The sequence below is a fragment of the Zeus faber genome (assembly GCF_960531495.2).
Source record: "Zeus faber genome assembly, chromosome: 14".
NCBI classification, from domain to species: domain Eukaryota; kingdom Metazoa; phylum Chordata; class Actinopteri; order Zeiformes; family Zeidae; genus Zeus; species Zeus faber.
In genome coordinates, this window is record NC_137200.1 from 7,955,601 (window position 1) to 7,973,182 (window position 17,582).

General features: G+C 38.4%; 2 protein-coding genes across 2 annotated transcripts in view; one reads left to right on the forward strand and one right to left on the reverse strand.

Moving 5' to 3' along the window:
- Positions 1-6,778: 6,778 nt before the first annotated feature.
- LOC307240365 (transcription factor Ovo-like 2) lies at positions 6,779-9,334 on the forward strand (the record flags this gene model as incomplete). The annotated part of the gene is made up of 3 exons (XM_080014130.1): positions 6,779-6,796; positions 7,475-7,664; positions 9,012-9,334. Exons 2-3 carry the CDS (start codon positions 7,550-7,552, stop codon positions 9,332-9,334), a joined length of 438 nt encoding a protein of 145 aa, XP_079870256.1. The 5' UTR covers positions 6,779-6,796; positions 7,475-7,549.
- A 747-nt stretch (positions 9,335-10,081) lies between these two features.
- Positions 10,082-17,582, reverse strand: part of cpeb4b (cytoplasmic polyadenylation element binding protein 4b) — a 44,965-nt gene continuing 37,464 nt past the window's right edge. The window contains exon 10 of the mRNA XM_080014268.1: positions 10,082-14,796. Within this exon, the coding sequence (XP_079870394.1) occupies positions 14,569-14,796 (228 nt within the window). The 3' untranslated portion in view covers positions 10,082-14,568. The remainder of the gene's footprint in view (positions 14,797-17,582) is intronic.

Here is a 17,582-nt window from a genome sequence, read left to right on the forward strand (position 1 = left end):
ATACATGTAAATATACATGAAAATATACGTAGATAAATAGACATACATAAATAGATTCATATAAAGATACATATATATATATACATGTATAGATACATGAATAGATACTTTTATAGATACATATATACAGTAGATACATGTATAGATACATGAATAGACACATGAATAGATGCATAAATAGATACGTGAAAAGGTACAAGAATAGATACATGAATAGATACATGAATAGATACATAAATAGGTATGTGGATAGATACATGAATAGATATGTGAATAGAAACATGAATAGATACATTTATAGATACATGAATAGACACATGAATAGATACACGAATAGATGCATGAATAGATACATGAATAGACACATGAATAGACACATGAATAGATACATGAAAAGATACATGAATAGATACATATATAGATATATGAAAAGATACATGTATAGATACATGAATAGATACATATAAATATACATGAATAGATAGATACATATAAATATACATATAGATTTATAGATACATATATAGATACATATATACTATAGATACATACAGTATATACAGTAGATACATGTATAGATACATATAAATATACATGTATAGATACATATAAATATACATGAATAGATAGATACATATAAATATACATATAAATATACATGAATAAATACATGAACAGATACATATATAGATACATGAATAGATACATGAATAGATACATATATAGATACATGAATAGATACATGTATAGATACATGAATAGATTCATATTAGATACATACATGTGTATAGATATATACATGAATAGATACATAAATAGATACATGAATAGATACATATATTGATACATATATAGATACATGAATAGATACATGTATAGATACATGAATAGATACATGTATAGATACATGAATAGATACATGTATAGATACATGAATAGATACATGAATAGATACATAAATAGGTATGTGGATAGATACATGAATAGACACATGAATAGATACATGAATAGATGCATGAATAGATACATGAATAGATACATAAATAGGTATGTGGATAGATACATGAATAGACACATGAATAGATACATGAATAGATGCATGAATAGATACATGAATAGACACATGAATAGATACATGGATAGATACATGAATATATACATGAATAGACACATGAATAGATACATGAATAGATACATATAAATATACATGAATAGATACATATAAATATACATGTAAATATACATGAAAATATACGTAGATAAATAGACATACATAAATAGATCCATATAAAGATACATATATATATATATACATGTATAGATACATGAATAGATACTTTTATAGATACATATATACAGTAGATACATGTATAGATACATGAATAGACACATGAATAGATGCATAAATAGATACGTGAAAAGGTACAAGAATAGATACATGAATAGATACATGAATATATACATAAATAGGTATGTGGATAGATACATGAATAGATATGTAAATAGAAACATGAATAGATACATTTATAGATACATGAATAGACACATGAATAGATACACGAATAGATGCATGAATAGATACATGAATAGACACATGAATAGACACATGAATAGATACATGAAAAGATACATGAATAGATACATATATAGATATATGAAAAGATACATGTATAGATACATGAATAGACACATGTATAGATACATGAATAGATACATATAAATATACATGAATAGATAGATACATATAAATATACATATAGATGTATAGATACATATATAGATACATATATACTATAGATACATACAGTATATACAGTAGATACATGTATAGATACATATAAATATACATGTATAGATACATATAAATATACATGAATAGATAGATACATATAAATATACATATAAATATACATGAATAAATACATGAACAGATACATATATAGATACATGAATAGATACATGAATAGATACATGAATAGATACATGAATAGATACATACATGTATATAGATATATACATGAATATATACATGAATAGATACATAAATAGATACATGAATAGATACATATATTGATACATATATAGATACATGTATAGATACATGAATAGATACATGAATAGATACATGAATAGATACATGAATAGATACATGAATAGATACATAAATAGATACATGAATAGATACATATATTGATACATATATAGATACATGAATAGATACATGTATAGATACATGTATAGATACATGAATAGATACATGAATAGATATATGAATAGATACATATAAAGATACATGAATAGATACATATATAGATACATATATAGATACATATATAGATACATAAAATAGATACATGTATAGATACATGAATAGATACATGAATAGATACATGTTTAGATATATATAGATACATATATAAAGATACATGAATAGATACATGAATAGATACATAAATAGATACATGAATAGATATATGTTTAGATATATATAGATACATATATAAAGATACATGAATAGATACATGAAATGATACATATAAAGATACATGATTAGATACATGATTAGATACATGAATAGAAACATGAATAGATACATAAATAGATACATGAATAGATATATGTTTAGATATATATAGATACATATATAAAGATACATGAATAGATACATGAAATGATACATATAAAGATACATGATTAGATACATGATTAGATACATGAATAGAAACATGAACAGATACATACATAGATACATGAATAGATCCGTGAATAGAAACATGAATAGATACGTAAATATATACATGGATAGATACATAAATAGATCTGTGAATAGGAACATGAATAGATGTATCAGCACGGCAGGGCTTGCTATGTAAACGTTATCCTACCGGACTCTCCTGATGACTTCTTGGAATGACCTCTACTGGTATTTGCATGGCAGGTTTAAAGGGAAATCCCATCCATTTTCAGCATTAGCATGACCAAAGACCATGACCATGACCAGTCGAGTTTGTGATCAAGTTCATTGTCTGTGATTTGTCTGCTGAGAACAGCCTCATGGGAGTGATATTTGACAATTCTTCATTGTATAAACAAACACCCAGAATACACATTTTATTCTTCTTATATGTGAGTGCAGCGAATCCATGGCATCCGTAGACTACTGACGTCATTTTTTTCATTGACAATAGCAAAAGGGCTCCCACCGCTTCAGGGCTGGAACCCTCATAAAATATGATAAAAAGTAAAAATTAAAACGCTAAATGAAATTTGCCTATATAGGAAATACACATAATATACTCAAATTGCTTGGAAAAAGAACAAAAGCAGAAATAGTCAAACATATAAAAATATACAGAATACGCCCCTATAGATCCTCATAGAGATGAATGGAGAATCTCAACTCCATTTCAAGCAGAGATGCATAAAGATGAAAGATTTTTTTTTCTGGGCAAATAACCTGTATCCATGCCGGCTAACAATTCTATTTTCTGTTGTAAAAAGGCAAAGCACATACCAAAAAAAAAAAAAAAAAAAAAAAGACAGCACTAGTGTCAATCACTAGTGTAGCACAAGTGTCTGTAAAAGCACAAGTTGTCTGGAAAAGCTCAGGGACTGCTCCAAGGATCGCCAACATATTCCGATATTCTAAATGCTCAAAACGCACAAATGAACATTGTACGAGGGTGGAGCCTCTCAAACAGCCTGACTGCCCTGTTCTCAGATACAGTGAAGGGCTGTGGCGTAAAGTAACAAAGTAAAAATATGTTGCTGTACATGTTGGGAGTATCTGGACGTTGCTTGAGTTATTATATTTCTGTCGACTTTTACTTCGCAACATTCACCCAGAGTAAAGTATACTTTTACTCCCATACATTGTAACATTAATACACACAAAATAAAATCCAGAAGCCAGTTATCACCAGGTTCATGTTGGCGAATCAAGGGTCATATCCAGCAGCAAGCGAAGTGTAAACAAACACTCTCCCCACTCAGCCCGTGTTCAGAGTTGCCACGTCTGTGCTTTTCCTGCAGAACTCGGCGACTTTTTAAGTTGAAGGGGGCTGTTTTTGTCCGTGGTTTGGGGGATGGCTGGGTTTGTCATGGGGAGCTGGCAACCCCGCCCGTGTTAAGTTTACTGTTTGCGGCGTAGCTTCTGAACAAGCACAGGCATGTCCCAGAGAGACACATAACTAGAGCGGCGTTTTTGGAGAGCGACGCCCACAGCGACGGCCTCCTCCAGCAGTGATGCTGTCCCACCTGCACCTGCACATGCACATGCACCTGCATATGCACATGAACCTGCTACGACCGATGGAGACCAACACCCGGGGAAATATTCACAACAAATGTTTTCTTATATCAGAGTAAAAGGTGCGTCTTCCCAAATGAAGTGCCTCTTATGCTTCCCGAAAAATACGGAAATATTGGCAACCAGAATAAAATCAGGGCAATGAAAAAGAAAAGTCTGGCTTTTTTTTCCCCCTCCACCGCATTTACTCCAACTCTTGTACATTTCATACCATATAATTACTTTTGATACTTAAGTACCTTTAATATCAGCTACTTTGAGACTTTTACACAAATCGTATTCTAATGATTGACTTTTACTTTTACCAGAGTAGTTCTTTAGTCTGTGGCTTTCCACTACTTTTTCCACCACTGGAGTGTAGGGATTGGTTCTACAGACCTCATTGCAACTCGTGTTACATGCATCTTAAACCCCTGCTAATCCTGAACAAAGGGTGCTTTTCCCCTTTAAGGCTCTGCAGTTGTAGCTGCATTTGCCATGCAGAGTCCAGTGAAATGCGCGTGATGTTGATTTTGACCAGCACGCACACGTTCCTTAAAGGTGCCATGTTATACTCCTTTTCAACAAGTTCATATAGGGCTCAGTGGTCCCCAAAACATGTAATTGACGTTTTGGGCTCAAGAAATAGCCCTCAGATTATGAATTTCAGCTTTTTTAGAACGCCTCTACACCCCTGCTGTATCCGACAGGCTGTTTCTGCTTCTGCGGCTTAAAAATAAAAATGAGCTGCTGCTCCCCACGCCCCACTCCGGAACTGGTTGTGGCTCCAGTGGTTGATACCATGGTTACGGTGAGCGTTTACCCCCCCATGAAAACAGCCGATATGGCATATGCAGGAGTTCAATCGCACATGTTTGATCTGGAATCTGAACCATAACTAGGAGACGCTCCTTCAGAAGTTCAAACATTACGAATGCAGCAGCCCGAGACCTCCGCATACTTTGATCGGGTGGAGCGGCCCGGCCACCAGGGGCAGGGCCTTTCCAAACTTGGGGCGAGTGGGGGCCGGGTTCTCCCCGGGACCCGTGCACAGTTTGGGGTCGGTCGGCCTGGCGGTTCCGGGGGCATGGACTGAGACACAAAGTGTGAAGCACACACATACAGGTTTTCTTCACTGTGGCTGGGATGTTGCCATCAAATATGAACTTTATCAGCGGGTTGTCTCATTTCACAGTTTGTGTATTAGTAGGCCCATCAGAAACCCAAATATACGTGCACACATTCTTCATAATAGATCCCATTTAAACTGACCAATGTACACATTTATACAAACGCAAGTTGCCACTGGCAAAATATTCAGGTCTGATAAACTTTGATTGAGTGGTTTGAGTTTGGACATCAGGAGTAACATGGGAGGAGAACAAGTGTCATCACTTGGTTTTTCCACACAGTCAACGGACAGCAAACAGTGCACGCTTGGGATCTTTTCAGTGGATTTGAATGGCCTTTGTCCACATTCACACAAGAATCCCACGAAACAATCCAAAACACAGGGAGGTAAAAAAAAAAAAAAGAAAAAAGAAAAGAAATGGGTGGATTTACCTAGCAGTTAAGATTGTGGCTGCTCTGTGCATGCTCCTGTTACTTCGACCGTGACCTCTGTCTGGGGCCAGGGCTTGGTCCGGGGACCAAATTTGCATGCCGAGGACCTCTCGAAGGCACAGGCCCCCGGATTCTCAATGCCGGGCATGCAAAACCAGCGGGGGACCAGTTAAAGAGGCGCACGCCCACATTCAACACAGGTGCACAGTCAAAAACACACCTCGTCCAGTCCCTCCACCAAACGCTCCTCACCCAGTCCTCACCCATCTATGGAAATGAGCGTAGTGATTTCATTCTTGGGCTCGGGACAGGAGTGTTGACTGGGAGCTCGGGTTGTGTCTGAGTAATTCCCTTGGTCCGATCCCAAACTAGGCTGTTGATATTTGGTCAAAGGCAGATCAGGAGACGTGGCAGATCCGAAGCAGCACAGATCAGAACAGGCGTAGGAGAGAATGCCAAGGTCTTTCCTGGTGAAAAAGAAGCAGGCGGGCAGCGGTGGGTGGAGATGGAGAGAACCAGAGCACATGGAATGGAAGGAAGCCACCTCAGTGGGTAAGAAGCGTATAATGTTGGTCGCTGTTTCCTGTTGTTCTTCCACCTTGTTTGAGCATTTATGAGAAATAAATTTGATGCTCATTGAGATTGCCCCAAGATGATCAACGTTGGCTCCTGTTTTGCCCTTTTCCAGTCGATGGCGATACTAAGGCGGAACCACTGAGTGGCCCTGAGGTACTGAAGCTACCCAGTAACCTTCACACTGCAGCGGCTATGGGACCAGGTGCTGCACCAGGACCAGGGCTGCTGGTGGGATCAGGATCAGGATCAGGATCGGGATCGGGTTCGGGATCGGGACCAAGACCCGAAACTGGCCACGACTGGTCTGCCATTCTGCCTCAGGGCCACCTCTACCTGCCCAACGCACTGGCCCTGGCCAGCCGGGCAAAGGTAAATCCACAACACCTTTTGCGTAGCACAATATTCTGGCTTTAGCCTCAGCTGTTGCACTCAATGTGTTGCGTTTTTTGCTTTAATGTCCTTTAAGATTGGGATAGAGAGTTTGAAATCTTGAAAGGTTTTGATACATTTCAAAACTGCTGGCTCAACACCGCCACCTACTGGAAGAAGTGTCATTGCAGCCGTTAATTGATAAGTGTGTTGGAGGCTCCCGTACCCACTGCCGACCGGCCATCTCCACTTCAACCAGCAAGCCTGGTCCGATCTATTTCTGTGAAATAAGCAACGTGGCAAAGTGCAGAAAGTGAGAGAAGTTATACATTTGGAATACAGAAGACCCATTCTTTGAGAACAAATAGTGAATAAAGAATAAACTGAAACTAGAATTAATGTTTGACTAGTGGGGTGCTCACAGGAAAACAAAAGAATTTGAGAAGTTTGATTCCAACTTATTTGTACAGGTCATTTCCTATTTCTTCTTTCTAATTGTTTATGTATTTCTTTTAGGATTGTTTTTCTGGTTATTGATTTATTTATTTTTATTTTTTGGTCAATTTCAGGTTTATTGCATATGCTGCAGATTCTTCTCTATTTTTTGATTTTTTACTCGATTACTTATTTAACTTATTACTCTTATTATTATTATTGCCAATTGTTTTTCCCCTCCAGCCTCGCCCCCGCCCCACTCCCAGCTCGGGGGACTTCCTGTGCTCGGTTTGCCACAAGGTGTTCCCCCTGCAGCGCATGTTGACACGTCACCTGAAGTGCCACAGCCTGGTGAAGAGACACCCCTGCAGGTTCTGTGGGAAGGGCTTCAATGACACCTTCGACCTCAAGAGGCACATGAGGACACACACAGGTACACACAAAGCACACAAAGCGCACACACAGGTACACATGAGTACACACAGAGCACACACACAGGTACAGACAAAGCAGACACACCTGTACACACAAAGCACACACACAGGGCACACACACAGCACACACAGAGCACACAGACAGGTACACACACAGGTACACACACAGGTACACACAAAGCACACACACAGGGCACACACACACACACACAGCGCAAACAGAGCACACACACAGGTACACACAAAGCACACACAAACAGGTACACACAAAGCACATACAGCAAGGCACACACATATGTACACGCACACACACAGGAACACACAAATCACACACACAGGTACACAAAGCACACATACAGCGTACACATAAAGCCCACACACAGCGCACACACAGATACACACACAACACACACAGGTACAAAAAAAGTACACACATACTGTATGTATACACAAAGCACACATACAGGTACACACAAGCACGCACACAGGTACACACAAGCAGGCACACAGGTACACACACAGCGCACACACAGGTACATATAAAGCACACACAAAGGTACACACACAGGTACACACACAGAGCACACACACACACAGGTACACACACAAGTACACACACAGGTACACACACAGGTACACAGACAGCACACACACAGGTACACACAAAGCAGATGCAAAGTCAAGACCATTGTCTACTGATGTGTTTTTCAACCCCTCTGCTCAAAAATTCACCACAAACTCATCAGTTCAGGCAGAACAGCAGCTCCAGGTTTCACACTGAAAGTGACAAAGTGATGAAAGGTGCGACTCTTTTTTGAAATTTGGTTCCTCACGAGTCACTCAGTAAAAATAGTTGTTTTAGCCTTTTAGGCTTTTGAAAATATTCAAAGACCCAAAGTCAAGGACCATCTTTTTTGGTTTACAAAAAAAAAGGCTTTTAGGCACAGTGGAATTCACATTCAGCAGGAATTTGCGGTGGTGAGGGTCTGTGCATTGCTGTACAGATAATTAGCATAGAAAAGCCTGAAAAAAAACCCCGGAAGATCCAAAATATCAAAAGATCAACAGAATTAAAAAAATATATATATTTACACATACTTTACAATACACAACAGAAAACGCCATCGCAACATAGCTTATTAAGTGCATTGTAGATAGAAAAGATAGATAGAAAGATAGACAGATAGACAGACAGATAGACAGACAGATAGAAAGAGAGACAGACAGATAGATAGATAGATAGATAGATAGATAGATAGATAGACAGACAGACAGACAGACAGACGGACAGATTGATAGAATTAATAAGAATAATATCTACGGAATAATTCTCTCCATCCATCCAGGTATCCGGCCGTACAGGTGTGACCTGTGTGAAAAGGCCTTCACGCAGCGCTGCTCCCTGGAGTCTCACATGAGGAAGATCCACGGCGTCCAGCAGCAGTACGCGTACCGCCAGCGCCGCTCCAAGATCTTTGTGTGCGAGGACTGCGGCTTCACCTCCAACCGGCCGGACGACTACTTTGTGCACGTGCGGCAGTGCCACCCGGGCAGCCCCGCCCTGCGCCGCTACTTCCGGCGCCAGGCCCACGACAGCACCAGTTTCGTCCCGAGCCAACGCAAACTCAACCCCTACGTGTTGTACTCAAACACAGACTACTTCATCTGACGCTACCTCTAGTTCTGATGGCGTGTTTTATCTTAAGGTCTGACAGAATTGTTTGCTGGTCATTTATGAGGGACAGTAAGTTTGGATCTTTGAAACATTCCAACACCGCTGGCTCACCACCACTGTCTAGTAGCATGAGCGCTCATTGCAGCCAGTAACTGCGTTTGTTTCCCAATGCTGAGATCATTAAATAGTTTTCAAACTGTCACTTATTTATTTAGAATTTTGTATGAACTGATATCTATTTCTGATAGTTCACGTATGACACGATGCCGATGTTAGTTTGTTGGGATTTTTGTCATTTTTCATTGTGTACGTGTGTTTAAAATCAATCCATTTCACGGTTTGTTATTGTGAAAAGATCCCTTAGCTTTGTGCTTGTCATTTATTATGTTTTTATTCCTTGAAATACCCTGCAGAAACGGAAGATCAGAACAACTTAAAAACAATATAATAAATAACTATCAAAATGTGTTCTATTTCTGTGTTCAAATCAAAATTTAAACATTAAAAAAAAAAGAGGATCATATTGAATTTGTGAGTGTCATCAAATGACAGTGGTTTTTCAACATTTGGAGACGTTTAAATATCTCAGTTATGGACACAAAGGAATTCAATGGGTCTCGAAGAACAAAAGGCACATTTCCGAAAAGACTTGCGTGGCCCTTTCACATCTTCAAAAGGCAAGTTTCTCGAATAAAAAATAAAAATGTGTATAATTATTTCTTTGAAAATAAACACACATCATTTCATCACAGTTAAGTTTTATTTCATTCAACATTTCACATTACAAATATTGAAAAATTATGCATACTGTTATAAATAGTTGGCTGCAAACAATTAAATAACATTAGATTTTTCTTTTTTGTTTCACTAGCACTTCTACAGACCAACTCCTAGAAATATGGACAGATTTGTATTACATAACTTAACTAGAAAGTAAAATACAAAAATAGTAACTTATAAAGTGAAATGACAATAAAAATTAAGGTGATATCTTAAGTAAAAAATGCTATTAATAAATACAACAACCTTCCCATACACAGTTAAAAACTATTGAAATTTTGCCATTAAGTAACATTAACAGACAAATATTTAAATATTTATTTTCCTTCAGAAAATGTGAACCATATATTGTGGAGCACAATATAGCAATTAGTAAAAACTAGACACTTTAACATATTAAAAGCTTCACCTCAAAAATATAACAAAAATCTGATCAAAATTATAAAAATCAATTATACATTCCAATTCAAAATATACCAATAAACAGCTAAATACATTGTTGACCTAATAATTACAATGCAATCAAATCACAGTAGCTTAAAATAAACAAAATAAGCAAATGAGCACAAAACCTTTTATGTTTTAAAAATAACTTCAATTATTTATATTAGTACAAATAGTTTGATTTATTTTCTTTTTTTACAAACACCAGCATGAAAAGGATTACAATAACAGTAGAAAATGACTGTGAAAAACATATTAACATCTTCTTTTTAATTAAATGTCTGCAATTGAAAATGGCATTTAAAGAATTACATTGCAAAGAGTCTTTATCTGGAAAAAGGTTCAAAAGAAGTATTGCACATAACAACTTGAAGTTTACTTAGCAACATTAACCACATTCAAGTCTGTAAGCTCCCCTTCCTTTTTTTCGGAAACAGGTCTGTTATAAGATCAACTCTGCAAAATCGACGGGGACTCAAGTTATCAAGTCTTTTTCGAACAGTGTCTTAGAAATTATTTTATTCTTCCAAATCATCGTTGAACTTTAATTTGCTCCGTGTTTCTCAGGTGTTTTTTTGTTTTATTTTTTCGTTATTTCTCAACTCCCTCTCTTTCTGTGCATCCTGCAGAGGTCTGCAAATGGGGAAGCAGGGGGGAGCGGGGGGGCAACACACAGGGGTCTGAGTGGGAGAGGGGCTGGGCTGGCGGGGGGGGGGGGGGGGGGGGGTCCTTGACTTAATTTCTGAGAAACATTTGGTGCACACCACAACAATTAATTTTTAATAGCTAATTTTCATGTACTTGTATTTTTCTCTTTTTTTTCTCATGCATGCTACAGATTACAATAGGAGCTAGTTGGCAAGTTCAAGAATATATATATATTTATATGGTTTTTTTTCTTCTTCAAATATTAAAATATCTAAACACCAAACATCCATTCTTGTGACACAAGATTCTGCGTTTAAGCCCGAACCAAATTTTGCATTCTCTTTATAATAAGTTATAATTCCATCAATTGGAGAGGAAACCAAGGCAGACGATACCGTTTTCCCAACTAGGACAGCCGTGTTTTTTCTTTTTTTTTTTTTAGAGTCATGAACATCAATTCAAATTATAAATTTTGTTTATCTTTTCTCGCCATGCTGTCGCTAAAAACCTGTTTGACAGAAAACATCTAGTGTACGAAAGCTAAGACCAAGAGAGTGATACACTTTGGTCTCTTCTCTGTGGATTTGAAGTCGCATCAGCACAAGTGCGCACTTAGCTGTAAAGATTCCTCAGCACTGAAATGTATAAAATTTTTAAATTATATATATTGAAATCACTCAACTTTTTTTTTTTTTCCTTAAATGAACATTTTCCATATATGCAGATTCTCTCAGTAACAAAAGTACAAAAGCTACCTTTCACAATGTGAAAAATTGAGGTATTGCAAAAAGGAGTTTCCCCATTTGTGAAAAATGTGCCTAAAATGACTGCTGGAAAAAGAAAGAAAATATTTAGAAAACTAGTGCATAATAAATGTTTTTTATGTGCATGACAAAATAATTTAGCTAGAAAACACTGTACCAAAAAATCAGCAGGCCATGTATAAAATAATCTTTTTTTTTTTTTTTCCTTGTCGCATTTAACAGCAAATTCTTCACAAAGTGTTGCAACTTCTAAAATGCTCACCCACTACACCAAACTGAAGTCCAGGGTGCAAGACTGGTGCAACAGCACGACGACGTCACCCGAAACGCTCCGTTTCTCACTAGTGCGTAGAATAATCAAGTTTATATTTCTCTACTGACTCCCTGACATGTTTAAACGCTAGGCTGACAGATCCAGATGGCGCCGAGCAACTTGCTTTTTGTTTTTCCGAGAGAACGACGTGGGGGGGGGGGGGGGGGGGGGATTTAGTTTGACTTTTTTGCTGTGCGTGTTTTGAATTCATCTCCTCTTTTTTTTTTTTTTTGTTTCTTCCTTTCTTTCCACAAAACGCGACCGACTTGAAGACCGATCCGAGATAAAAGCAAACACCTCCATTCAGAACCACGTTTTCCCACTGCAAGGTTAGATATTCAAGGCCAATCTTTGGTTTGCTGGTGTCCGTCTGATCGAACCCATGACTAAAGCAAAAGCAAAAAAAATAAAAATAATAAAAAGGGGGGTAGTGATGGACAAAATTATATTAAATAATGGATAAACTAACTCCAGAAGTGGAAAAAGGGAAGGGGGGAAAAAAAAAGAGAAACCTAGACCGACCGGAAATGATGCTTCGAGATGATCCACTACTGCCACCGCCTCCATCGTGGGTACCCTAACGTCGCTCGGGGCAACCTGCGCCAACTGCAGTCTGGGCGGGGTTTTTAAGTTCAACTCGTTTTTTTTAGGAGATAAAGGCCACTAGGCGCCAACTGCAAGATGGAGTATTAAGGTAGAATTTACTGCAGGGAGGGGGGATTGCACAAAACCATACAATACGAAAATTTGGTTTTATTCGACCACCTGCGAGAAGTGTAGGAAGCTTGGCTCCAACTCTAAGCTTTAATATTTGAATATTTAGACCCCACCGCCCGCACCACCTAGCGCTGCATCTCGCTCGATGGAGGAACGGTGGCAGAGTTGGATTTATCTCTAGACGGACACACTGTGTGCTGCTCTATTCTGCCCCCTAGCATTTCCCTGGATTGAATTAGGAAAACGAAAATCAATTCATAATATAAAACAAAACAGGAACAGGAAGTGCTGAAGTGCTGAGTACAAAGGCCGAGCTCCGCCCCCACTCCCCGTCGCATCGCTTCCCTTTCTGATTGTGGTCCACAGGAAAACACCACCACAAGCGGGCGTTTTGTTGGTTTTCTATTTTGCTAGTCTATTCCTCTCCACCTCTCCCTCTCCGTCTCTCGTTTTATTTTCCTTTTCAAATTGTGTTTTCGGCACGTTTAGCAGCTGAGGTTGAGGTATTAGTTTTTGTTGCATGTCAAAATAGAGAAAACCCAAAACCCAAATTTGTTTTGCTGATTATTATTGTGACTTTTTTTTGCCTTTCAAGTTCATGTCAAATTTGACCTGGCGTCTGAAAGAATATAAATAATAATAATAATAATAATAATAATAATAATACAAAAAGAAAAAAAGAAAACTTCCATAGTTTTTTTTTATCTGGGAGAAAAGAAAGAAAGAAGGACCCACCTAGTTCTGCAGTTTGCTGTCGGGTGTTCTTCAAATCGAGTGGAAATTCAGCTTTGGTTCGACTACTTTTGGGGTCTAAGGTTTTCTACTCTGCACTGGGTACGACAGGAAATAAGTGCACTCTTCTTTAGCAACACCTTTTTAATTCACATTTGCTCTGGAGCCTCTTGTATGAAAAGGAACTTAAAAAATAAATAGAATCACACCTCTAGAAAGATAATAGGGGGTTAATCGAATAGCAAGGGAGGAGAATTTGATTTGGCGGTGGAGGGTCAAAAAAACTAATTTAAAGTGAGTTTTGCTACACATTAAGGTTTTAAGGATTTTTAACACTGGAGGGGAATTCCTTTGAAATTAAATCCTCTTCGGAGGATGGCCAATTCATCGCCAATTGAAAAGCAGGCTAGAGGAGTTCATCTCTCTTATATAGAACTATAGTTTTTTCTGCACTAATAAAAAAATATTTTGAAAAAAAATAAAAAATGGATAAATTAACGTATGTTACACGTATTTTTTCTTCTTTTCCTCGCTAAACATAGTTGGATATAATAATTCCAGTTTTTCTTCTCTCTTCTATCCTTAAAATATAGATATATATATTAAAAAAAATAATAATTAAAAAAAAAAAAAAAAAAAAAAAATGATTCTGTGACATTAGAGCTAAAAAGGAACCAGCAACATAAAAGTGCATTATTTGTACAACTATTTGCGACTCCTCACACTTCCACCTCTCCTCTCCTGCTCCCTCTGTTGCCTCTCCCTCCCTCTCTCTCTCTCTCTCTCTCTCTCTCTCTCTGCCTCCTTCCCTCCCTCCGTCCCTCTCTCGTCTAGTTCCAACGGAAGGAGATGTGTCGCGGCCGATCTCCGCCCTCCTTCACCAGCGGCTTGTGGAACTCGCGGCCGGCCCGGGAGTGGATGGCGGCCCAGCAGTACTCGCAATAGTACTGCAGGCAGGTGACGTTGGCGCAGAAGAACGGCGCAAACTTCCCGCCGCAGCGCGTACCCTGGCACTCGTCGCACAGCTGGTCGTCCAGCACGTATGGCTTCACTTCCACCTGCAGGCACACGGGGGAAAACATTTCATGAAAAAAAATTTGAAAAGGAGGAGGAAAACATACCTCACACCAGTTGCCGCTGTACCGTGAGCGTGCCAGGTGTGTGCTGGGAATGTTTCAAATTCCACTTAAAAACAACAACAAAAAGAATGGAGAATTGTCCAGAAATAATTGGGGTGTTGCCAGATCAAAATTGCAAGGCTGCACTGATTTTTCTAATTCACCAGATCCACAGAGTAGCAGCTGTGTTCATCAGAACAAGCTGAAGTTTCACACTGAAATCAGTCGTGATGAAAGGTTTGACTCTTTTTTTTGAGATTCAATTCTTAACGAGTCACTCTGCGATGAGTTGTTTGATTGACTGATTCTTTGTTCATTTGGTTCAGTTGGTGTAACGCACAGTGAGCAAGGGAGGCGATGAACGAGAGTCAGAAGAGTCTAATTCTCTGAGTTGTGAATAGAATAATCACTGAAATTATTTCGATTTGGTTCTTGATGAGTCACTCAGTAAAACAAATCGCTCAATTTTCTGACTCTGACGCACGGAGAGCGAGTCAGAACGGTCTGTTTGAGTCCGATGAGTCCTTTCCTTTAGTTGTGAATCCCAAAAACCATTGGATTCTGTCACAATTTTTTTTTTGGTGGAATGCAAACTGTAAATCAGTCACATTCTATATGTATTATACTATATGTATTGCCTTGGACTTAAATGTAGTCCTCGGTAATTATTTTCAGTTTGTGAGTCTAACACTTATTCGCCCACTCTTTTGCCGCAGCATTGCCAAACACCTGAGTCATTTAAATCAGTCATGAGTCTTGCATCACTACAATTAGGCATAATAACAAGCACTGTTGTACATATTCTGATATTTTTACTAGTTAACACGTTAACTGATTATTTAATTTTAAAAAGTGTGCCGTGGCAGAAAAAAACGGTTGGGAAACAATGCGTCAGCCATATTAACTTAATGGCTGACGCATTGCAAACCCAAGGTGCGGTTGTGTAAAGAGAACGTTCCTGTTGAGGTATTACACCTGACTCCCACCAGGGGGCAGGAGAGTGACAAATCTGAATTGGTTTGTAGAACGACATCCACAATCGTGCCATCCTCTACCAGAGAAAGAGAAAATAAAAAATTGGGGGTTGCATGTGGAGTTAGAGAGACGGGGAGGACATTTAAAAAAAATACATGTGTGTACACTAAAATGTTCTGCCACTCCACACGATGACTTGTCAAATTCAACTGTCATAATGAGCAGAAGAACTGTTATAATGCAAGGGATAAAATAAACATGTCAAAAATGAAAATAAATATAAGGGATACAAGATCTACCAGGCTACGTTCACACTGAAAGCTTGAATGCTCAATTCGGAATTATTGTTCAGATCAGATTTCTGTGTTTGGCTCTTTACATTATTTTTGAAAATGTGCCCAATATCATATTCCAGTGTGAACGGAACGGTCCTGAACTGACCCGCATGCGCAGAAGATACAAAGACGTCGCACGCAGCACACTGTTGTGCGGAAGTAAACATGGCGGGCAAATGAGGAGTGGGTGTCGGGCAGCGTGGGGCCGCGTGGGGCTCAAACTCCTGGATGAAATCTTTAAATCCAGAAAGGCTCATTTTGTTTCATTCAAGAAGGAAATTTTTGTCAAATAAAATACATCTAAAATAAAAACACAGATTCCATGTGGTTTGAGCTGTGGTCTGAGCCACATATGAGCAAACTTCACTATTGTTGCTTTCGCCTCTTTGCACTTATTGTGCTCCATTTCACCAAGTTATATGGTCTCTGAGTTCCCCACGACATGTTTTTATTATTGTTATCCCCCACTTAAAATACCACTCATGACTGCATTCGCACCATTTTAACGTGCATCAAATCCACCCTGTCTGAAAACAGGCCGATTCAGTGGGAGGAGCCACCCTCCTGAGGCCACGAGTTTTGTGAGCCAATGGGGTTGGAGCTCAAGTTCCGGGTCCAGTGAGCCAATGGCGTTTGAGCATGGCTTCCGGGTTTCTTCCTCTTTACTCCGTGACTTTCACTGATCTAACCTTATCAGTCCAGCAAAATCTGTTTCTGAACAAATTTGAGATGAGAAAAAAACCTTCCAGTTGCTGAATCTTCACTCATATTAGATCTACAAGGCCCAATTTAAAAGTTTGTTTTGGCTTTGGTTGCCCTGCTCCAGGCTTGTGGGAGACACAGACACCGCACTTGGACTCTCAGACGCAGGGGTCTTGTTTCATGTAAATGTCGGAAAATTAAATAAATAAAATAAATTAATCTACAATGAACGCTATTTTTATTGGTTTTGTTTGGAGAAAAGCACATCGGATGGGATGGAGCAGGTGAGCAGATAAAGAAATCTGTAACGAGTTGACGTCAGCTTGTGCAGAGTAGAAGAAGAACTTTGGAAACAGAGCGGTCGGAAGCCTGAGCGTTTTTCTCACAGCGATTGCTTAGTCATTAGTTTACTTCATTATTTGACACTTTGGCCACGTCTAATATGGACATCCAACATTGTAACATTATATATATGACAGAAAATACTGAGTAGCATAATAGCTCCCCTTTAAGCTCCTTTTTTGATGCTGTCTTTTTCTTTTTATCTTGTTTTTATTTTTGCCTAGAGGGTGTCTGCTCACTGTCATCAGTGAGTTAAATGGAATACTTTAAGACCTTTTAATGCATATTTGGACATATCATGTCATTCAATAAAGTATCGCAGGTAAGCACTATACAGGCACTCCTCACTTCATGACCGAATTTGGTTCCTAG